The sequence below is a fragment of the Carettochelys insculpta genome, chromosome 28 (genome assembly GCF_033958435.1).
Source record: "Carettochelys insculpta isolate YL-2023 chromosome 28, ASM3395843v1, whole genome shotgun sequence".
Lineage (NCBI taxonomy): Eukaryota > Metazoa > Chordata > Testudines > Carettochelyidae > Carettochelys > Carettochelys insculpta.
Genome location: NC_134164.1, coordinates 16,544,182 through 16,569,094, shown reverse-complemented (window position 1 = coordinate 16,569,094; position 24,913 = coordinate 16,544,182). Strand labels below are relative to the sequence as shown.

The following is a 24,913-nucleotide window of genomic DNA, read 5'->3' as shown; positions in this document are numbered from 1 at the left end:
TTAACCACACAATGGGAGAACACTACTTCAAAATCAGGTTCAATCTCTATAAAAAAACAGTAACAATTAATGACTTCAGTAAAATGAGCTCATATGCAGAAAGAAAATGAGAAAATGTATTAAAAGTCAGTGCATGGAGATTTGTTACTTGGCAGAGAAGGAAAAACCCAAAGGGGACTGTAACCCCTACACTAACATTTGGCTCCACCTGGGGGATGTGTGCATGGTACCAGAGAGGATGACAGTGTGTTTTCAAGATTCACAGCATCTACCACAGACCAGAAATCTGCCATGGCCATCCAGGATGAATTTCTGTATTTCTTACCCGTGACTGTTCGGCCAAGTCTATGCCCCAGGGCTCATGGGAAGTTAATTACCTGCTAAATTTGAGAAGTGTTTTTTTCAGTTAGTAAGAGAATAAACCTAAATATGCTACAACAGTGTACATGAAAGGGGCTTTCTTTCTTGAAGCGTATATGTATTAAACCACAAGCACATAAACATATATAACAAGCTTGTGGCTTTTTCACAGTGGGTAGTTTTTTGAGTACATTTTTAAAAAAAGATTACTGAGAAATAAAATAAACAAAAAAACCCTAGGCACTTCCTCTCTTCATACTAGATTTTCTTCACCATTCTGATAATCACCTAGTTAAGGGCACAATTTCAGCTTTGGACACCAACTACCAATGCACCAGATGCTTCTATCTTTGTTAACAAAGGTATCCAAGGAGCCCTGGGACACGTTACAGACTAACAGCTTTAATTGGGCATAATCTTTCATCAGTAAAAAAAACCACTTAATCAAAGACATCAACCCATGAAATCTTATGCCCAAATAAAGCTGTTAGTCTATAAGATGCCACTGGACTAACATGGCTACCCCTCTGAGAATAGTATCACAGTGGGCCCAAGAAAGCTACCAGGGCTTTCAGAGTTCACTGTGTAAAAAGATGACCATTATCAGAGAACTGATTATCAGCCATTTTGACAGCCTCACGCATTTCATTATCACCCCTCACCCTGAACTGGAATGTAGGAGAGCGAGAGAGAATTTGTTCTTTATTTTTTTTCCTTACTGCTTCTGTCTAGCTCAAAGACTGAACACTTGGAAAATACCTTCAGTATAAAAAAATGCGAGAAAATACTCACAAATACTCAGCCCAAGGGTATCCCTTCCACACCCTTTTTTCAATGGAAGAAATGGAGTTCCCACTGAAGTCTCTGTGAAGAAATAAATGCCATTTCACCAGCCAAATCTCTTTTGAGAGTGGCATGCTGGGGCGTAGGTACATCGAGGGAGTGTTAATCCTGGTGAAGGTAGGGGGTAGATATGCACTGCTGTAGGTATATCCCTCTAATTCCCTCTGGGGGGACAATAATTCCAGAAAAGACTTTTTCCAGTTTATCTCCTCTCCCTGTCAAACACATAGCCAGGCTGCGAAATTTTCCCATGTACACAAGGCCTAAGGGTGGGCGGACAAGGTGCGGGGGGGGCACAGAATCTATCCCTTCCTGAGCGGGTGACTGTGACCCTACACCCGATAAAAACAAGCAAAAGAAGAACAGAGGGCTGGGGGAGGGGACACATCACTGAGAGCATCTCCTGTTGATAAAGCGCTGTCCATGCTGGCGGTTTGCATCAGCAATACACTTGTCCATCAAGGATGCGCTGCTTTCACACCCCAAGTTTTACTGCTGACATTGCAGTGTAGCCATGGCCTAAATCAGACAGGGCCTGCCTCCCTGAGCGGCTGCCCATATCTGTCCCATGGGCCCTTTGACAACTAGCCCCAAATGTAGATTTGGGAACCTAGGGGATTTAGGAACACAAGCCCCACTGATAGCCAGAGGAACTTATGCTCCAAGTTCTCTTGGCTGCTTAACTTTAGACTTCCAATTTGGCACTTTGTGGCCTGACACTCTGGGCCAGGGGGTCCCTGTCAAGGGCCAGGCGTGGGATTGCTGTCACAGCAGCCCTTGGAAGGTAGGCTGTGCTAAAAGGAGCCCTACCTGGGCCAGATCTCCCCAGAGTTGGGGGGAGGTGTCTGTGTCCAGGTGGGGGCTGCCTGAGGGAGGCTAAGGACTGTCTTGGGGGTGTGGGCTGCCTGAGGAGTGGGGCTAACCTGGAAGGGTAGCGGCTGACCTGGGGCCCAGGCTGCCCAGTACTCACAGGAAGAAGAAGGCCCAATTGCGAGCGGCGGGCGCAGGCGGTGGGAGCCAATGGAGCCCAGTGGGGAGGCGGCTGGGGGGCAGGGCCGCTCGGCTGCAGTTGAGCAGCCCCTGGGAGCAGCGGCACAGGGCCGGGCAGGTGTTGCCGTTGCCGTACCGCCCAGTGAGGGAGGCAGCAGCCACCACCAGCAGCAGGAGGAGGAGCACAGGGAGCTGGGGCTGGGCCCGCAGGGCAAAGCGGGCGCCAGGGCCCCGGCCTGCCTCACTCATCAGGGTCCAGCGAGCGTTGGGAGAACAGTGGCTGCTCCCCATGGTTACCAAGTAACCACACCAGCCTGCCTGTCCCGTCTGAGGTGCCACATGGCCCCCGCGGGCCCCCCCTGCCACCGATGTGCCCTCTGGAGCCACTAGCCTCTGGCCCCATCAACAGCCGTGGTCTGCCAGTGACCACTGCAGCAGTGAGGTCACCGCTGTTCTAGAGCAGCCCCGAGTTCCACACAGCCTCAGCATCACCCCCAGCTCCCCCACCCCACAGACCTACACCAGCCCCCCAGCCATGCGGGGCCACAGGGCAAACAAGGGGAGGGGACCCAGCCCCACAGCCCTGCCCTAAGGGTAACATGGAAATAGATGGGCAGTGGCTGAGTGGGATGCTCTGCTCCTCTGCCAGGATGGAAACACCCATGGAAAGGGGGAAGGAAGAAGGCTCAGGTACTGGTGGATGTGGGGCAGTCACAAGGAAGGCACATGTCCCCTTCCCACTTTCAGTCACTCTAAGAAATGGCAGGGACTGGACGGGGGGATATTGGCAGCCACTGGGATCTGTGCCCCCTCCCCCCAGGAAAGGGGGAGAGAGCAGCAGCCTGTGGGGCTTACACAGCCCTCAGAGTCTTTGCAGTATTTCACATTTGGTGTTTTCTCTTTGTGGACAGGCTGGCGCCTAGTGCCGGTGAGGAGGAAAGTGGTATGCATGGGCTTGGGCCAGATTAATGAGAGGGAAGGGGTTGATTGGCAGAGGAAAGGTGGGATTGGTACCAAACGAAGGGGCATTAAGGAAATATTTACCTAGCAGCAACTTCATTGTACGAGTAGCCCTTCCCACACCGCAAATCAGAGACATCAGTCCTGGCTGTCTGTGTTCTGTAGCTCTAATTTACCCCTAATTGTCTCCTAAGGGTCCAATAAGCAGCAGAAGTGGTGGTAATGCTGCTAGACAATATTGACCTTCCCATGGTTCAACAAATTCTCTGGTCCAGCAGCCATCAGGTTGTGATGGTGCTGGGCTATAACATTCAGTCTGCATTGCTAGCCCTGCCTTGAGTGGAAGGGACTAGACTAGATCCCTTAACAAGCTCCATTCCCGTACTGCATTTCTGTGATTTGAGGAACTTGTAACACTGCATAAGCTGCACCCCTGAGGCTGCAGTTTAATCTCAATTCAGTGCAAAACTTGCACTTTCTAAGTGAAAAAGAGACATCATTTCACATTATGGCAGGTTCCTCTGACGAAGGAAAAGGCCCTCAGGCTGCATCTACACAGGAGCCTTTTCCCAGCAAAACTGGGCTTTTGTTGGGAAAAACCATGGAGTATCTAAACACCAAATGCACTTTGTCGACAGCTTTCAAGTGCTGACAGTTCTTTGTCCCGCTGTTCTAGAGCGGCACCTAGTCCCACACAGCCACAGCAGCGCCCCCCGCTCCCCCACCCCACAGACCTACACCAGCCCACGAGCCAAGAAGGGCCACAGGGCAAATGTGGGAGGGGACCCCACCCCACAGCCCAGCCCCCAGTGTACCATGGAAATAGCTCCCTGCTGGGCAGTGGCCAGGTGGGTTGCTTTGCCCCACTGCCAGGATGGAAACACCCACAGAAAAGGGGGAAGGAAGAAGCCCCAGCTACTGTTGGAGAAAGGCCTTGCGTGGGGTAGTCACAGGGAAGGTACACAACCCCTTCCTCTTTCAGTCAGGGAAAAACAGTTTGTCAACAAAACCAGGCACATTAGCTGGCAGTGTTATGCCTCTCTCCACAGTTTTCTGTCAACAAAACAGCTGCGTAAATGCTCCAGGGCCCATTTGTCAACAGACAGGGCTTCCGTTTCACCAGGCAGCCCTGTTTGCAGAACCACCAGGCAGCCATTCTGTCGAGAAAGGGCTGGGCAGTCTGGCTGCTCTGTCGAGAGAGCAAGTTGCTCTTTCCACCTGCTTTTGGGTGTAAATGCGATCTGTTGACAGAAGTTTTTCCGAGAAATCCCTTCCAACAGTGACTTCTGTTGACAGAGTTCTTGTGTAGACATAGCCTCAATGAAATTGCTTTTATCTCACCCTTAACTAGCTTAGTGGATTACATGAGAGGTAAAGAAATTTTTCCTGGGCATGCATACAGGTAGGTAAATTGTGCAGCTCTTCCTCTTGCAGGTTCTTCATCCCTGGCTCTCAAACTACATTTGGCCAATTATGCACTGGCGAAAAAATTCCTTCTTCAACTCTGCTCCTTGACCCACTGAAACACTGCAGCATGAAATCCGAGTATGACCTGTCTTAATGCAGAGCTGCAAGTGTCATAACCAGGAGATTAGAGAGGCTACCAAAATAAAACACTCAATAGTAATGGGGGATTTCAGTTATCCCCATATTGAGTGGGTACATGTCACATCAGGACAAGATGCAGAAATAAGATTTCTCAATGCCGTTAGTGACTGCTTCTTGGAGCAGCTAGTACAGGAACCCACAAAGGGAGAGGCAATTCTCAATTTAGTACTGAGTGGAGCGCAGGATTTGGTCCATGAAGTCACTATTACAGGACCACTTGGGAATAGTGATCATAACGTAATAACATTTAATATTCCTGTGGTGGGACGAACACCTCAGCAGTCCAACACTCCAGCATTTAATTTGAAAAAGGGGAATTATGCAAACATGAGGTTAGTTAAACAGACATTAAAAACCAGAGTGACTACAACAAAAACCCTGCAAGCAGCATGGAAGCTTCTCAAAGACACTATAATAGAGGCCGAACTTAAATGTGTACCCCAAATTAAAAAACATACTAAGAGACCAAAAAAAAGAGCCACCATGAGTTAACACCCACGTAAAACAAGCAGTGAGGGATAAAAAGGCATCTTTCAAAAAGCAGAAGGCAAATTCTAGTGAGGTAAATACAAAGGAACATAAACACTACCAAATTAAGTGTAAAACTGTAATTAGGAAAGCCAAAAAAGATTTTGAGGAACAGCTAGCCAAAAGCTCAAAGAGTAAAAACAAAAATGTGTTTTAAATACATTAGAAGTAGGAAGCCTGCTAAAAAACCAGTGGGCCCCCTAGACCAGGCGTGTCCAACCCACCTCCCGCGGGCCGCATGCGGCCCTGGACAGCTAGTAATGCGGCCCCACAAGATCGTAAACTTTTAACATTATTATGTGATTTATATACATTAACTATATTATATATTTTATATGCGGCCCAAGACAATTCCTCTTCACTCAATGCAGCCCAGGCAAGCCAAAAGGTTGGACACCCATGCCCTAGACGATACAAATACAAAAGGAGCAATCAAGGACGATAACGCCATTGCAGAGAGACTAAATGATTTCTTTGCTTCAGTATTCATGGCTGAGGATGTTAGGGAGATTCCCAAACCTGCACCACTTTTTGTGGGAAATGAAACTAAGGAACTGTCCTGAATTGAAGTGTCATTAGAGGTTTTGGAACAAATAGATAAACTTAACATTAACAAGTCACCGGGACCAAATGGCATTCATCCAAGGGTTCTGAAAGAACTCAAATGGGAAATTGCAAAACTATTAACACTAGTTTGTAACCTGTCCTTTGGATCAGCTTCTGTACCTAATGACTAGAAGATAGCTAATGTGAGGCCAATATTTAAAAAGGGCTCTAGAGGTGACCCTAGCAATTACAGACCGGTAAGTCTAATGTCAGTGCCGGGCAAATTAGTTGAAACAATAATAAAGAATAAAATTGTCAGGCACGTAGATCATAATTTGTTGGGCAAAAGTCAACATGGTTTCTGCAGAGGGAAATCATGTCTTATTAATCTGTTAGAGATCTTTGAAGGGGTTAACAAATATGCATGTGGGAGCACGAGCACCTGGTGGCCGGGCCTCACTCGCAAGGCAGAATGACCATACACTCCATCTTGGAACGCTATCATACAACGGCGGGAAGGTCTGAAGTCAGGCCAGGAGAAAGAAATCAGAAAGTTGACAAGTAGTTGGAGAGTCCCCAAAGAGAACATCCTGACAAGCAGATAGCAAGCCCCCAAAGAGAACAGCTGGGGCTAGTAGCTGGAAGCCCCCCAAAGAGAACATCTTGGTTGTACAACATCAGAGGGTCCCAGGGGAGGTTCAGAAAAAGACCAAGGACAGAGGAAATCTTGTAACATGTTCTGACAGGCCAGGAGGATAGAAAGCCCAAATTAGGTAACAAACGCTTCAATTGGCCAGGTATCGTACCCCCAAGTAAGAAACAGTATAAAAGGTGATTTAGCAGGAATAAGGAGGTGGGCTCCTGGACACGAGGCGGAGGCTAGCAACTTCCAGTCCAGACAGCCGACCCCGGCCTGATCACCCGGACGTCACCACCACAAAAGGTCCCAACCAAGCCGTATCTCTGACTTGAAGGGCCGCTGTAATGTAGTTGTTGGTGAGATGTGGGAGCACTGGATGTTATTGGTAAGTCACATGTAATTATATACAGCTATATGTAACCTAGTGTTTAGCCTATGCCAAATAAATAACACATATATATATATATATATATATATATATATATAAAACAAGTGTTAAGTAATTGTAGTTACAAATAAATGAATCAATCACTATCGTAAATACCACTAGCTGGTCTAGCTGGGGCTGTATAGAGAATTATTGGGACTTAGAACAGCCACAGGGCATTGTGGTGTTCACAATCGGAGTGTTATTGTTCCTGGTACTCATAATACTGTGGAAACCTAGGTTTTAAAGTAGATACGCTGAATCACATATTGCTGCTACACTATATAAGGCTGCTACAAAGATGGGGTGGTCGGTCCCGGGCCACCCGACTCCCCCCGCTATATCACACCCCACACGTACCCACGGGACCCGGAGTAGGTCGGCACATCGCCAATGCAGACGGGATATCCAGTGGATATAGTATACTTAGACTTCCAAAAAGCCTATGACAAGGTACCTCATCAAAGGCTCTTATGTAAATTAAGTTGTCATGGGATAAGAGGGAAGGTCCTTTCATGGATCGAGAACTGGTTAAAAGACAGAAAACAAAGGGTAGGCATAAATGGTAAATTTTCCAGAGGGAGAGGGGTAACTAGTGGTGTGCCCCAAGGGTCAGTCCTAGGACCAATCCTGTTCACTTTATTCATAAATGATCTGGAGAAGGGGGTGAGCAGTGAGGTGGCAAAGTTTGCAGATGACACTAAACTGTTCAAAATAGTCAAGACAAAGGCAGACTGTGAGGAACTTCAAAAAGATCTCATCAAACTGAGTGATTGGGCAACAAAATGACAAATGAAATTTAATGTGGGTAAGTGTAAGGTAATGCACATTGGAAAAAATAACCCCAACTGTACTTACAATATGATGGGGGGTTAATTTAGCTATAACTAATCAAGAAAGAGATCTTGGAGTTATCGTGGATAGTTCCTTGAAAACATCCACGCAGTGTGCAGAGGCAGTCAAAAAGGCAAATAGGATGTTAGGTATTATTACAAAAGGGATAGAAAATAAAACAAGGAGTATGCTACTGCCCCTATATAAATCTATGGTATGCCCACATCTTGAATACTGTGTACAGATGTGGTCTCCTCACCTAAAAAACAATATCCTGGCACTGGAAAAGGTTCAGAAAAGGGCAGCTAAAATGATTAGGGGCTTGGAACAGGTCCCATATGAGGAGAGGCTAAGAAGATTGGAACTTTTCAGTTTAGAAAAGAGGAGACTGAGGGGGGACGTGATAGAGGTATATAAAATTATGACAGGTGTGGAGAGGGTGAATAAGGAGAAGTTATTTACTTGTGCCCATAGTACAGGAACTAGAGGACCAAATGAAATTAATGGGTAGCAGGTTTAAAACTAATAAAAGAAAGTTCTTCTTCACTCAGCACATAGTTAACCTGTGGAACTCCTTGCCAGAGGAGACTGTGAAGGCTAGGACTATAACAGAATTTAGGAAAGAGCTACATAAATTCATGGAGATTAGGTCCATAAAAGGCTATTAGCCAAGGGTAGGAATGGTGTTCCTGGCCTCTGATTGTCAGAGGCTGGAGATGGATGGCAGGAGACAAATTGCTTAATCATTGTCTTTGGTTTACCCCCTCTGGGACACCTGGCACTGGCTATTGTCGACAGACAGGCTCCTGGGCTGGATGGACCTTTGGTCTGACCAGGATGGCCATTCTTATGCTGAATGCACCACAGGCAATCCTGGTGTTCTCATGACCCACGAAGAAAGGGATGAACTGTGAGACCCTTAGGGAGGTTCGCCTTTATTTTAGTAACATTTCTTTATTAACATTATTAACATTTATTAACAGTTTATTTCCACCACTTTGGAGTCAGAAAAAAAAACAAAATCTAAAACATTTTCCATGTACAATGTTGCAGCCTTATGCTTTCATTCCTGAGCAATGATTTGAAATACTATAAAACTCCCAGAAAACTCTAAGGCTGTGTCTACACTAACACACTCCTTCAAAGGAAGGATGGTACGTAGCATGTTGGGAGTTTCCTAATGAAGTGCTGCACTGCATACACTGCACTGCATACACAGCACTTCATTAAGCAAATTCCCCCCCGCGGCAACTTCTAAGTTTTAAACTGCGAAGTACAGGCTCACCTGCCAGTACGTCAAAGTGCCGGGGCAACTTCAAAGTCCCTTTACTTTGAGGAGTAACGAATCCCTGTAAAAAATCCCAATTACTTTGAGGAGTAAAGGGACTCTGAAGTTGCCCCGTGAACTGCGGCTAGATGCAAGCCGGTACTTCGAAGTTTAAAACTTTGAAGTTGCTGCAGGGTGGGGGGCAGGGGGGAGGGGAAATTTGCTTAATGAAGTGCTGTGTATGCAGTGCAGCACTTCATTTGTAAACTCCCAACACCCTACTTACCATCCTTCCTTCAAAGGAGAGTGGTAGTGTAGATAAGCCCTAAGAGAGCCACACTAAGTCAGCTGTCTTCATAGGTGTTCGTCATCAAAACTGAAATCAGACAGGGATTCCTCCTCATCTTCCAGGTTCAGCTGCTCCAAGGACAAATCATTGACCTGTAAAGAATCAGAGAGGTAGCCGTGTTAGTCTGTAGCTTCAAGAACAACAAGAAGTCTTGTGGCACCTTCTTGTTGTTCTCTGACCGGTAAAGAGAATTTCAGAGTATATTTGCTACTCAGCACCACATTTTAACCTTCTTTGCCATCTCCCAGAAATGCAGAATGAACAAATATAGTTTAGCCAGATTACAGGGTAAAAACTATGCTGCTTGGAATCTTGTCGAGAATGCTGGGTGGGGAGCCTGTCAACAATCAACTCTCCCACTCTGGGTGGCCAGCATCTCTGCTCATTTCTATGACTGACCATCACCACAAGCCAACAAAACAAAAGGATGCTCCCACCAGGAATCTCTCCTCCCAGGCTGCCCCTTTCAAATTCATCATTAGTAGCTGCCTCATTCGTTTGTGCACTGAGAGTGAGGGAGGCTGTTTAGTTCATGTGCGACCAAAGGAGGCAGATTTTGTTGTTAAGATACAGAATAGGATCAGATCTAGGTTTTGCTCTGGGCTTTGCCACATATTTCCCATAGATTGTGAGTAAATCAATTCCTGTGTGGGCTCCAAAGCCCTTTGATATACGCGGATGGAAGGTGCAATGGTCAGGAAGATTTAACTGGAGAACAAAATAGTTGTATGCAGCAGGAGAGCTACATCTTTAACAAAAATGATAAAAAAAATAACCTACAGCAATTCCACAGCACAGCACATTGTAAATATATTAGCTACAGCACTAAACCAAACTCTGTTTGAATGTTGTCATCATGCAAACACAGCTCTGCTTGCTTGCTCCTCAAAAGCATGCATCAGGAGGTTCACTGGGACATCTCCTTCAGCATGCAGTGCGCTGCCCAGCTATGCTGTGGACAACTGTGATGTGAGAGGTTGCACTGGTGCATGCCTTTAGAGGCGAAACATTTTGACCTGAATATTCCCAGCCAGTCCACCTACTTTCAGCCTTAGCCAGGCGACTCTTCCTAATTCCAGCTGACAGGAGGGCAAAGAGTTGAATTTAAAAGTTCGCCTGTTTTTAAGTCCAACCACATAAACATGATGAATTTTTTAACCTGGAAAAGATTTCATTTTTATGCTAACAACTCATCTTTAACAGATATCCATTTGCCCTTCTAAAGGAAGCACCCTTGGGCTAAAAGAACATCTGAACAGCCAGACTGACTCAGACTAATGATCCATTTTGCTCAGTACACTGACTTCTAACAGTTGCTTGCGCCAGAGCTTCCAAGGGAATGAACAGAATGGGCAACTATCAAGTGCTCCATCCCCAGCACCCCAGACCCAGCTTCGGCATTTGGTGGATTAGGGACACCCAGCACACTGGGCTACATCTCTGTCCATTTTGACAACAGTCAATGAGGGACCTGAACTCAACGAATTTGGTTTTGAACCCAGTGATACTATTGCTTTCACGAACTCCATGGCTGCAAGTTCCACTGTGTGACTGAGCACCATGTGAAGAAGCACTACCTTACATTTGTTTTAAACCAGCTGCCTGCTGATTTCAGAAGACGCCCACGAGTTCTTGCTTTACACGAAGGCATAGACACCACTTCCCTTCACACCGTTCATAAATTTAAATTGTGCCCTCCCTCAATCATTTCATTCTAAACTCAAGTGCCCCGGCCCTTCTGACTTCTTCCAAAAGAGAAGCTGTCCCATTTCTGTCGTCCTTTTCTCCACCTTTACCAGTAGCTTTTTGGAGATGCGGTGACCAGAACTACATGAAATATTCAAGTTTTAGGTCACCATAAATTTATATAGTTGCACTGTGCTATTTTCTATTCTCTGTCCCTTTCCTAATGGTTCCTAACACCATTAGCTTTTCTGACTGCTACTGCGCATTGAATGGCTATTTCAGAGAGCAATCCATGAGAACTTCAAAATCTACCTTGAGATAATTTAGTTCAAGACCCTGTAATTTTGTACGTGCAACTGGGATTATTTTCCCCATGTGCATTACTTTGCGCTTCACAGTCATTTTAACCAGCCATGTTGTCTGCCATTCATCCATTTTACTGGGACCCCTTTTGTTAACTCTTTGCTCTCGGTTATGGAGTGAGTAAATGAAGTTCAACCCAAAGGAGAGGTATTTATTCTAAAACCACTCTTAAGACTCATTTGGAAGTAAAACGACTTGTCAACTTTGACTAGAGTGTCACCTCCACATAAAGCAAGAAGCATGAGGTTGGGTTTTGTCATGACTTATACCTATGGGACCATTGCAATGTGGCTGAGAACGTAGTTTCTACCCAGCATTCCTAGTGTCTCCCATGCTGTTTACTTAAAATCATCAGTTTGCATAAAGATACCAAGAAAATAAAGTTTTAGAATCTTATTACAACCATACTAAAAAGAACGAGGAGTCCTGTCACACAAGTAGGGTTCCACAAGGGTCAGTTCTGGGGTCAGTTCTACTCAATATCTTCATCAATGATTTAGATCATGGCATAGAGAGTACGCTTAGTAAGTTTGCAGATGCGACCAACCTGGGATGGGTTACAAGTGCATTGGATGATAAGGTCAGACTTTAAAATGATCTGGACAAACTTTAGAAATGTTCTGAGGAAAATAGCATGAAGTTCAGCATGGACAAATGCCAAGTACTTCACTTAGGGAGGGACAATCAGTTTCATACATACAGATTGGGAAGTAAGTCCCTAGCAAGAAAGGGATCCACGTCACAGTGGACCACAAGCTGAATGAGAGTCAAGAGTGTGATGCTGCTGCAAAAAACAAACATGATTCTGGGACGTATTATCAGGAGTGTTGTGAGCAAGACAAGAGAACAAATTCTTCTGCTCTACTCTGCACTGACAAGGCCCAACTGGAGTATTGTGTCCAGTTCTGGGCACCACATTTTAAGAAAGATGTCGAGAAATTGAAGAAAGTCCAGAGAAAAGCAACTAAAATGACTGAAGGTCTAGAAAAATCTGACCTATTAATGAAGATTAAAAGAACTGGGTTTGTTTAGTTTGGGAAAGAGAAGGCCAAGAGGGGACATGCTAGCAGCTTTCAAGTGCCTAAAAGGGTGTTAACAAAGAGGAGAGAGAAACACTATTCTCCTTAGCCTCTGATAGGACAAGAAGCAATGGGCTTAAATTGCAGCAAGGGAGGCTTAGATTGGACATTAGGTAAAAGTTCCTGTCAAGGTGGTTAGATACAGGAATAAATTGTCTAGGGTGGTTACAGAATCTCCATCATTGGAGATATTTAAGAACAGGTTGGATAAATATCTAACAGGTATGATCTAGATGGTGCTTGGTCCTACCATGAAGGCAGGGGACTGGACTTGATGACCTCTTAAAGTTCCTTACACTTCTAGTATTTTATGACTCTATGACTTCCATGTTCAATATCGTAGTATAAGTATCTTAATTGTTTAACACTTGAGAGAGACAATTTTCCCTCCATGAACATTCATATCTCCCCATCAGCTACACTGAATGACAACAATCACCCTGACTGATTACCCCTCATTTACAATGGACAGTAACTTTTTTTTGGCAGTAATTTTCTTGCCTATATATCTATCTTTTTACTTCCTCTCCTTTCCATTGGATGAAGTGGGTTTTACCCTAATAAACCCATTAATCTCTAAGGTTGTACAGGACTCTTTATCATTCTGACAGATTCAGACTAACATGGCTACCCCTCTGAGACTTGCAACCATACTGTAGGAAGCGGTGAGAAGAAATGCATCTATAGGGTCTACAAGGTACATTATAAAGGAACTCGTAATGACTGCTGCTCATATTCAAGTATGATTATGACTGGAAGTCTGTTTCCATGGGCAGGGTTCAGGAGATATGTCAGGGCATGTCGGTGTTTACATTGCCTCGAAGGTGGCACAATGATATTTTATTGCTACTTCTGCTCCCTTCGTAATGGAGCGACAAACTTGCCTGCTGTGGGCCAGTGCAAGACAAACAGCCTCCAATTACCTGAATAAGTCTCCTCAGTTCCTCATCTGATAAAGAGTCGATGGATTCCTCTTGGGCAGATTCATACGCCACAGCCACCTTGCCGTTCTCTGAAACAAGCATGCGACATGAGAACCAGGCAGGTGTGTTCTTAATACTCTACCTAGTGACCACAGAATGATTCTGCATTCTCTCAAGATTGGACTGAGCTTTATCATTCTGCTTTAAAACTACCTGGCAAGCCACATGTGTCATCACACGGGGACAGGCAGTTTTGAAAAATCAGAGATGGAGTAGGTATTAATTTTATTCCCCCGTTGCTGGCCGAGGGCAGGCAAGGGGGTTATAGCTCATTTGTTCCTTTAAGGAATGCAAACACTTTCACTGGGCAGGTAAAGCTGACCAGAGTGATGTAAGTAACACGCAGTAACTGCCACACTGCACACAGGGTACGAAGAAGAGCCTGGGGAGGTTGCTCTCAAATATGGATTGAGGATTAAGGGACCCAATCTTGCTTCCATTAATGTCAGTGGAAAGACTCTGGCTAACTTCAGGACTAGGTTTGAGGGATTAGACTTTTATGGGGAGTTGGAGATATGGGAGGTCTGAGAGCACCTGTTCAGAAGAGTATCGGAGGGGTAGCCATGTTAGTCTGGATCTGTAACAGCAACGAAGGGTCCTGTGGCACCTTATAGACTAACAGAAAAGTTTTGAGCATGAGCTTTCGTGAGCACAGACTCACTTCATCAGATGCTGGTCTTGGAAATCTGCAGGGCCAGGTATAAATAAGCCAGAGCAAAGGTGGGGATAACAAGGTTAGCTCAGTCAGCAAGGGTGAGGCTTACTAGCAGCAGTTGATCTGGAGGTGTGAACACCAAGGGAGGGGAAGCTGCTTTTGTATTTAGCCAGCCATTCGCAGTCTTTGTTTAAGCCTGAGCTGAGGGCGTCAAATTTGCAGATGAATTGTAGCTCAGAAACCTACCAACCTGAAGCAAATCCTAACCAGCAACTACACACCGCACCACAGTCACTCTAACTCAGGGACCCATCCATGCAACAAACCTCGTTGCCAGCTCTGCCCACATATCTACACCAGCAACACCATTACAGGACCTAACCAGATCAGCCACACCATCGTGGTCATTCAGCTGCACATCTACCAATATAATTTATGCCATCATGTGCCAGCAATGCCCCTCTGCCATATACATCGGACAAACTGGACAGTCTCTACGTAAAAGAATAAATCCACACAAATCAGATATCAGAAATGGCAATATACAAAAACCCGTAGGAGAGCACTTCAGTCTCCCAGGCCATACAGTAGCAGACTTAAAAGTAGCTATCCTACAGCAAAAAAATGTCAGGACCAGACTCCAAAGAGAAATTTCTGAGCTACAATTCATCTGCAAATTCGACACCCTCAGCTCAGGCTTAAACAAAGACTGAATGGATGGCTAAATACAAAAGCAGCTTCCCCTCCCTTGGTGTTCACACCTCCAGATCAACTGCTGCTAGTAAGCCTCACCCTTGCTGACTGAGCTAACCTTGTTATCCCCACCCTTGCTCTGGCTTATTTATACCTGGCCCTGCCGACTTCCAAGACCAGCATCTGATGAAGTGAGTCTGTGCTCACGAAAGCTCATGCTCAAAACTTTTCTGTTAGTCTATAAGGTGCCACAGGACCCTTCGTTGCTGTTACTGTTCAGAAGAGAATCCAATGATTCATGATCCCCTCCAGGACAGGTGGCATTTAACTTTGTGCACAATGCCAGGCTGGGACATTACTTTGTACGGTCTGTACCTCATCCCTTGCTCTTGTCAGCAGCAGCTGCTTTCCGGATCAGGCAGAAAGCAAAAGGCAGTTGCTAGACTGAGCAGAGATGGGAAAAGCAGAGTAGCCTGAATCCATGGGAAACAGGGCACCAACACACAAGAGCTTGCTATGTTACAGAATCCTAGACCGGTAAGGGACCTCAATAAGTCATCAAGTCCAGTCCCCTACCCTCACAGCAGGACCAAACACCATCAAGACCATCCCTGCCAAATATTTATCCAACCCGTTTTGAAAAGTTATTTCCAAATTTGGAGATTCTACACCTGTTTGTATTATATTATACAATACAACTCTATTTACCTGCCTCTGGGTAAGTGTCACTTCAGACAGCACAACGACCACAAGACACTGCACTCCAGAAATCTACTTCAGACCTGCTCAACACCACAAATTTTTGCTAGCATAACTATGACAGCTAGGAGTGTTAAAAAAAGTCACACCCAACAAGTCAACCTTAACTCTGTAGACTAACCCTGCAGTGCAGAAGCAGTTATGTCAACAGAAGAAGTTATGTCAACAGAAGAGTGAATCTGTTGGCCGAGCTAACATCTCTTGGGGACATGGTGTTGTTGGCAGGGGAAGTGTTGTTATATTCTGTACTCATAGAAACATTGTTTTGTATATGAATGCTTACTGATGTTCCCATGAGGTTCAATATTGTATTTAGCATTGTTAGTGAATCCTCCTTAATTTTCTCATGAAATTCAGCATTGTTTTGTTACTGAAATCCTGTTCGTGTTCTATACGACTGAATAACTCTACCTCCCTGTAACTTACATTCTGTTAATAATCTATTGGTACTTTACCTCCTGATTAATAGGAAATTACCAGAGCGGAATGTCATATGAGCAGTAGGAATTCAGTTTGAGCTGGAGGAATGGATAAAGGGAGTATGAGAAACTCTCGCCTGGTTTGTTGGGAGGGGGGTGAACAAAGGAGGAGAGAGGTATAAGTATTGCTCGCTTCTTGTTGCAAGGGGTGCAGGCTTTGAGGAGAGATCCCCCTGCACCTTACTTGGCATGCCAAATAAAGATTGTTCTTCCACTCTCGGTGTGTTATGGGGCCAGCGTTGCACACCGGGCACGAACTGCCACTGTGCCACCTTAAGAAGGAGGCAACAGTGTCACTGTGGCATCAGAACTTTTCTATCAGCATGCACTGTGTCTATACCAATGGGCTCTGCTGGTACAGGCGCTCTGGTGCAGACAGACATGCCCTAAGTGACATTTTAGAAGTCTAAACCTGAGGTGTGAAGTTAGGCCCTGATTCAACACAGCATGCAAAAACCTCCTCAAGCCCATCCATTTCATGGAATTTACACCCACATTAAACGTGGGTTCTGCTTCGTCAGGGCTTGATAGTGGGAATAGGGGCTTGCAAAAAAGACTGCTGCATATTCCTCAGCTCCAGGAAAACACTCACCACCCAAACTGTTCTATGGAAATCAGACTGGAAACCAGCACTGTTTCTTAAATGCAAACAAAGCCCAAAAACTTTGCTGACTCCTCCTGATGTTTAAGGCACATTCACAAGTTATTCATTTAATCAAAGCCTTGGGGGATCACTGCCAATGAGCCACCAACATACAGCAGGTGTGCCCAATTCAATAGTTAACCCAAAGTCAGGTCCAAATGTCCTTCCACAAGCTCTCTTCCAAATTCCACTTGTGCAGAGGACAGTAACATGAACAAGTCCTTTTGTCCAGGAGCAGTCATACCCTGGCATGCCCATCAAGGAGCTCCCAACACAGAGAGAGCTCTGCTCTGGCACTAACCAGAGACCTGTGAAAGAAGGCGAGCACAGGTAACCTGAATGATCTCAACTGCTCTGGCAGGAGAGTCATAGAATCACAGACTCTCAGAGACCTCAGGAGGTCAAGTCTAGCCCCTGCCCAACCCCAACTGAATCACCCCAGACCTTAGCTACAAGCCCACAAAAGGCTTTCCAGTGTCAGTGCATGGACTCCAGTGTGTCTCTCAGGGTCTCCTGAGGACAGTGCAGTTATTTGTAGGTGTTATTTTTAGAATGGCCAGGGTGAGGGGACCCAGGTGACCAGGGGTGGGTTTCAGGCTCTGCCACTGATTTTCTATAATCTTGGACAAGACACTTAGAGTAAAATTCTGAAGCATGTCCAAATGACTCAGCAGCCCACATCTGCCTGAAAATGTCACCCGTTAGCTACAGCTACACTGTGAGCAAAGGGTGTCTTTCCCAGTGCGTGCAAACGTACTCAGGCTAGCTGTCATCAAGCACAAAGAAAAGCACGTGCAGCTGCTGCTGAGCTAGCACAAATACAGTAAATGCTCGAGTTACACGGGGGTTGCATTTCTGCAGCCCCCGTGTAACTTGAATTTTCGTGCAAGTTGAGGGGAGACAGGAACCAGGCTACCACCTGGTTCCTGGCTCCCCTGGGCTTGCAGGAGCTGGGAAACTGACAGCCAAGCAGGACCGGTCTGTTCCCGGCTCCCAGAGTGGCAGAGAGCCAGGAACCAGGGGGCAGCCTGGTTCCCATCTCCCCGCTGCTTGCTGGTTGCGGGACCCAGGAAACTGACCAGCTGGTCAGTTTGCCGGATCCCACAAGTGGTAGGGAGCTGGGAATCAGGCAGCAGCCTGGCTCCCAGCTCCCCTCTGCTTGCAGAGAGTGGAAACTGAGCAGGGCAGCAGCTTTGTTCAGTTTTCTGCCTCCAGTCAGTGGAGGGGAGCAGGGAACTAGGAGCAGCCTGGCTCCCAGCACCCCTCTGCTCCTGGGAGTCAGGAAACTAATCAGGGCTGCTGCCCTACTCAGTTTCCCGGCTCTGAAAATGGAGCAGACCTGGGAGCCAAGCTACTGCCTGGTTCCCAGCTCCCCACCCCTACGGAGACTGGGAAACCACTCTCATCAGGGTGGCAGCCTGACTCGCAGCTGCTGCCCTCAACAGCAGTGGCTGCCACCCTTGGTAAGAGCGGGAAACTGCTCCTGTCAGGGGTAGCAGTCACATTAATCTGAGACACATGCAACTTGACTGAGCGTATCTCAAGGGTTTACTGTACACCTGAAACCGACAGGTATTTGTACTTGACAGCTCAGAATTACAGCCCTCGCTCCAAGCGCAGACACAGGAACTATAAGAATGGTAGTTATGCAGTGCAATAAGATATAGAAAATAATTAAAATACATGGAGAGAAAGTATCAGTCTCACTGCTACCCAGAGACAGGAGAAGGCTAGCCAGTAATCAGAAGTAACGTGTATCGGTGTGGCTGGGTTAATGTTGTTACTGAAGCCTTAACGCCTTCAAATTTTGGATGTGTGTCCAAATTTACAAACTTAATATCACATTAATGCAGGGCTCACATTTGAAAGTTTCCATGTTTTTAGTCATTTGGCTGTTTCAGTTCTCTATACACCATAAATATCTCATTTTTCCCTTTAGAATATGCCCAGTGCATTTTCCTTCCACTCAGCTGACAAATGTCTGACTTATTTGGTGCAAACTTTGCGCACACACAAATTTAATTTTTAACTGAGACCAAACAAGGAAGCTTTTGACCCTAAGTGACATTTTTGAAAAAACATATTTATAGCATTTCATATTCGCTATAATGAAACCTACTTTTCTCAGAAAAAGCCCCCAGATATTTAGAATAACAGGGTAAAAATGCCTTACCTAAAACTATGAGAAGTATCTTCTGAAATGCTCCCGACAGAGCTTTCTCAGCTGCAAGCTTCTGAACATTTCCTGTTTTTGTGACAAACTCAAGGGGATCTAAACCCAAAAAGGCAGTGTGTTATTTTCAAAGATTATATTTGAAGGCATGATGGACATGCAGTACTACCAATAGTTCATTACACTGTTAAATCCCTTCTGATAACTGAATGCTGACCCAGTAACTCATATTACTCTGGTAGGAAGACTGTTTAATGTGACACTTTAAACATTTATGAGACCTCAATCCTGACTAGAACCCTAGGGTATGAGACAAACATTGGACAAACGTATACACGTTGAACCTCTCTGGTCCAGCAGCATTCATGGTCCAACATGATTTTAGTTGGCTGGACATTCAAATTTCCCATGATCCCATAATGTTTGTTTTCAACCACCAGCCCTGGCTCTCAGTGTTCTGGGCTGTTATTTAGGTCTACTTTACCCCTAAATGTCTTCTAAGAGACCAGTAAGCAGAGGAAGCGTTGGTAATGTGCTAGACAGTGCAGTCCTCTCGTGGTCTGGCAAATTCTCTCCTTCAGTACTAGTCAGGTCCCCAAGGTGCCAGATTAGAGAGGTTCAACCTGCAGTAAGACACAGTTCCTTCCTCACAAAGAGAGTTTACATTTAATGCCACAGATGCTAACATGACAGGCATGGAGCCCTGCTGCGAGCTAGTGCATATGAAGCAGACACCCTGTCCAGTAAGAACCAGAGAGCTATCACAAATCCATTTCACATCATGCACTTGAGAGAGGTGCAGGCAATGGAGCGTGAATGCGCACTAAAGAAAGACATGGAAGGAAAAGAGGTGAGGGAGATACAGACACGGAGAGGAGAAGACAGACAACAGCATCTGTCCCATAACTTTGGACCCATCACCTTTGTGATGCACACCTTGCTCTACATGCAGACTCCTGATTTAATCAAAAAGTTGAACAGCAGTGCCATGTTTTAGTGCCTCAGCTAGTCTGGCCCCATGGGAGCAATAACCTGTGAGCAGAGTTACCGAACTGCAAAAGGCACGTACCTTGGCTGTTTTCCACATATGCCTCGGCAACGCCCAGGCCTTTGGAGCAGATCCCATGATGGGGCAGTGTTACTTCCACCATGCACAGGTATTTCAGGCACTGCCTCTGTGGCAGCCCACCCAGCTCCTCATTCTCCAGGTCAAACCCAGAAATGTTCTGCAGCTGTTGGGATTTGGATGTTCAAACCATCATCAAAAAGTTTTGATGCTAATTTTCCTGTGCATTTGTCAAGACCTGGAGAATCACTAATGTGGGCACTGAGTAGGGTGGGCATGGGGAACCCCTGTGGCTGAGAAGAGACACCTTAGATCGTGGACAGGACCTGTCACCTGTGGGGCTCAAGGCTGGTTTCCTTGGCAAGTGGTGCGAAGAGGGGTACTTATGTGCGTATGAGTGGTGCCAATGGCTTTTTACTACTCAAGGGAAGATGCCCCTGGTTGAAGAGTTGGCAGCAGCAGTAACAGCCACGGAGATGGCAGGGAGCTAGTTTTACCTGCCTGAGAGAGGGTATTTGTCATGACAGGCCTGGTGAGGGAAGGAATGGCAAGAAAAAACAAATGTATCGGCCAGAAGCGATGGCAGCGATATCAACATGCAGCCCAATAACACCTGGTGAAGCCAAAGTAGGTATGTCCAAGCTTCCCACTCTGAAGGCCAAGCAAGTTGTTTCAAGCACCTCCAGCCACCAGTCGCCACTCTCTCCACCAATCAGGCATGCCCTCCCCGAGTTGTCTCGGACTACTCGTGTCATGCAGGCTGTTCCCAAACCTCATCTCTTCTCTCTTCCCCAGAGTGTGAGGATCTGGTGCCTCCATGTCTGGCCTTAGGACTAGGCTAACCTTTTGTGCTCATTCCTTCCCACACCATGGCAACCTCCTTCCAGCCCATCTATCCAGGGAAGCCTCTGACGTGTTGGACAAACACAGCAGGTCAGGCTCTCTGTCAAAGTCACTCCCACGGCTCAAACCCCTCTGTCGGCTCCCCAGACCAAGACTCAGGGACCAGGAGGAGATGATGGAGAGAACAAAACACAAGAGGGGATTCTTACTGTAACGACCCGGCTGGACCAGCCATTGAAGCCAAGATAGTAATTGGCTAACTCCTTGCACTTGTAACTCCTTAGAGCAAGGACTTGCTGCTGAAAGACCTTCTGTCTGGTGCAAATGCAAACCTGCCCCGAGAAGAAAAGCCCAACATGGATTAGTGAGACTGGCTTTGCAGGCAGGAAGCTCTAAGTATTCACTAGAATGGCTCTTCCTGTTCTGTATGGCCAGGACTACCCTCCCGGGTCCCACTGAGTAAACAGCTTTGGTAGGTAGCTCTAAGAGCACCAGCATGGTGGCATCCCAGGCCCTGTCTTCCTCCAAGGCAGCAATGGTTCTGGGAGGCTGCACATGCTTCCTTGCTATCCCCATCTGAGGGACATGATGCCCACCCCACGGAAGCAGTGGTTCCAGGAGGAAGAGGTAGTGATGCTATGGTAACAGGCACCCCTGAGTGTTCCAGCAGGCACCCCTCAAGAGGACAGAAATAAAGGGGATGACCTACTGCTGGATTCAGGGAGGAGGGTCCAGCAAGACTCTCAGTGTGCCTTCTAGATTCTGGGTTTCAAAGGCCGTGAGCCCCATCCTCAAAGGAAGAAGGCACCACAGCCACTTCTGCTCCCCTGTGCCAGCACCACCCTGGATCCTGAAGCAGACATCTCAGGGCCCCAACCTATGACCCTTCCCCAGTCAGAAACCTCACCAACCACCTGATGGGGTCCTAACTCAGAATTGAGTTGCAGTCTGTTGCATATACATATGAAGGAACCACATGGCCACAGCAGGGGCTAAATAACCATGTTTACTAACAATATGCAACATGCAACATACCATACACACACTGCTGCTCTGAACGGTTTTGGAGATACAGAACACAGTGAGCACCACTAGAAAGCTCAACACTCTTTAAAGGGACATCTAGGGTTGCCAACTTTGATTGGACGTCTCCCTGAAGGTTCCCTCATATGAGAGTCTTTCATTAATCTTTAATTCCTGGAGACTCCAAGACAACCTACGGATATCACCCTGTTCCTAGGCATTGCTCAGCCAATATCTGGAGTGACACCTTGCTTTAATTCACTTACCTTTAAGGGAGATTTCTGAAATAAGCTTTGCCTGTTGCAGACACGTTGGGCTCTGCTGGCATCTCTAGCTGAGTAGAACTTGACCAAGGCATAGTAGCCTGGCCCCGCGACCCCTGCATTTCTGTGAATACGAACTGAATACACCAGCCCAAACTCAGAAAATGCTGAAAACACAGAATGCTGCAGGAAAAAAAGCGAAAAACAGAGACCAGTGCTAAGGAGATAGTGAAGAGACACGTTGAATAGGAACTCTGCACAAGCCCCAGTTATTAATTCCTATCAGTTTTTTCCTCTAATAATAATAAACCTCTGTGGGCAATTAACAGGAGTGAAATGTAACTTGGGTGTTTGGTTTGGACACATAGGGTCTCTGACTCTCTACATAGAAACTGCCAGGCTGGATCAGTCCCAACATGCAGTACTGTACCCAGTCTCCAAGAATAGCTAGCAACAGATGTTTCACAGGAAGGTTCAAGAAACTTCACAGTGGATGTAGCATAATCATCCCCCTTCTCCCATGAAGGCCCAACCCTAGTCCTTAATCCTTACAGCCATAGATGAAGATTTCCAAGCCGGAAGGATGAGGTTCTGTAGAACCCAGGCCATACAACTACCCCAAAAAAATTCCCAGAGCTGAACTTTAAAGACACTTAGCTACGACAGATCAGGAAAGGGATCTTGGAGTTATAGTGGATAGTTCTCTGAAGACATCCACGCAGTGTGCAGACGCAGTTAGTAAAGCACATAGGATGTTAGGAATTATTAAAAAAGGGAGAGATAATAAGACAAAAGATATCATACTTCCCCTATATAAAACTATGGTATGCCCACATCTTGAGTACTGTGTGCAGATGTGGTCTCCTCACCTCAAAAAAGATATATTGGCATTAGAAAAGGTACAGAAAAGGGCAACTAAGATGATTAAGGGTTTGGAACGGGTCCCATATGGGGAGAGGCTAGAGAGACTGAGACTTTTCAGTCTGGAAAAGAGGCGATTGAGGGGTGATATGATAGAGGTATATAAAATCATGAATGGTGTGGAGAAAGTGAATATAGAAAAATTATTTACCTTTTCCCATAATACAAGAACTAGGGGACACCAAATGAAATTGATGGGTAGTAGGTTCAAAACTAATAAAAGGAAATTTTTCTTCACACAGCGCACAGTCAACCTGTGGAACTCCTTGCCAGAGGAGGCTGTGAAGGCCAGGACTCTATTAGGGTTTAAAAAAGAGCTCGATAAATTTTTGCAGGTTAGGTCCATAAATGGCTATTAGCCAGGGGTAAAGTATGGTGCCCTAGCCTTCAGTACAAGGGCAGGAGATGGATGGCAGGAGATAAATCACTTGATCATTGTCTTCTGTTCTCCTTCTCTGGGGCACCTGGCATTGGCCACTGTCGACAGACGGGATACTGGGCTGGATGGACCTTTGGTCTGACCCAGTATGGCCATTCTTATGTTCTTATGAAATGTGCCACCTTGATTTAAAAATAGCCAGTGACGCAAACCCGCCGTGACTCTTGGAACATGGTCCCAGTGGTTAAATTACTTGTACTCTTAACTTTGAGACCTTATTTCCAGTGCAAACTTGTCTAGTTACAGCCAGTGGATTGTGTCACACTTAACTGTCCAGAGACCTCTGCCACCTTTAAAAAACAAACAGAAGCCCTCCCACCCGCAACACACACACTCCACTTAAAGTGCCTTATTTTAGTAGCTGCTGCTAACATCCTCCCGCAGAACTACAAGAACAGCAAGAAGATTGTCAGCTGTGCTGACGCCACCCTCCGTTTCTCCCCTGGAGGCAGCACAGAAATAGTTATGGAACATTCCTCCCCTCTCCACGTTGCAGTTGACAGTTCCACCCTCGCCACACAGCGATGGCCCAGCGCCACCATTAGGATGGTTTTTGTTCCTAATAGACTTTAAAAACTCCTCCTCGCTGCCCTGTCCCTCGGGGCACGGCGCGGTCGCTCATGCCCCGGGACCCCCCATCAATCTTCTACAGCTCCCCCAACGTCGCACTGATACCCGCTTCCCCTTCCCTCCACGCACCCGCAAGCCAGGCTGCTGTGCAACCAGCGCTGCTCCCAGCCGCGCCTGGGGGGCAACTCCGACTCCCGAGCCCCACCCCTCCCAGTCACCCCGTGCGCCCCGCGGCTCCAGCCGAGGGAAAGGGCCCACCGGAGCACCCGCGGGATCCGGCCGCGCGGGGCTCCCACCCCGGGCTGAGCGCGCGCCGAGAGAGCTTGGGGGACCCCAGGCTGGATCCCGTCGGTACCACAAGGGGGTCACAGCCCACGTGTCACGGGATCGGGGCCCCCTCACCTCCACCCCCGGCCCCGCCTCCAGCCCCCACACCAGCAGCGCCGTGCCGCGCCCGGCGGGCACCCGGAAGCGCAGCACTTCCGGTCCGGCCGCCAGCGCCATGCGGGCAGCGCCAGAACAGCCCCGCCCCTGTCTGGGCCCCGCCCTTCTGCGGCCAGGCCCCGCCCCTCCCCCGTCCTGACCCGTGCCCCGCCCCCTCCTTGGCTCCGGACCCTCCCCCTCCTGGCCTGGCCCCGCCCCTCCGCCTCCAGCCCCGCCCCCTTCGCCTGCCCCCTCCCCAGTCCAGGGCTGAGCCTCGCCCCTCCGGCCCTGCGAGTCGTGAGCTGCGTTTCTTGCTGCCAGCAGGGCCGGTGCACCCCATTGAGGGCACAGGGACACATGGGACACATGCACCCTAGGGCCTGGCATGCCCCCCCGAGGGCCATGGCATTACCTTGGGGTGCACAAGGACTCAGGGGGCTGATGCAGCTCAGGGCATAGCATGCCCTTGTGAAGCTGTGGCACTACCTCTGGGTATACAA

The 24,913-nt window shown here is 47.1% G+C and overlaps 1 protein-coding gene across 3 annotated transcripts; it reads right to left on the bottom strand.

Moving 5' to 3' along the window:
- Positions 1–8,659: 8,659 nt before the first annotated feature.
- On the bottom strand, positions 8,660–24,494 carry RDM1 (RAD52 motif containing 1). 3 transcript variants are annotated; one of them, XM_074978900.1, is made up of 7 exons: positions 24,393–24,494; positions 22,064–22,243; positions 20,984–21,106; positions 19,935–20,097; positions 18,866–18,964; positions 13,404–13,492; positions 8,660–9,444 (listed from the first exon to the last, which is right to left on the bottom strand). In XM_074978900.1, the coding sequence occupies exons 1-7, from the start codon at positions 24,492–24,494 to the stop codon at positions 9,358–9,360; spliced, it is 843 nt and encodes a 280-aa protein (XP_074835001.1). In that variant the 3' UTR covers positions 8,660–9,357. The 3 variants fall into 3 exon arrangements, with proteins under 3 accessions (XP_074835001.1, XP_074835000.1, XP_074835002.1); XM_074978899.1 differs by lacking the exon at positions 24,393–24,494 and adding an exon at positions 23,133–24,165; XM_074978901.1 differs by lacking the exons at positions 13,404–13,492; positions 24,393–24,494 and adding an exon at positions 23,133–24,173.
- Positions 24,495–24,913: the final 419 nt, after the last annotated feature.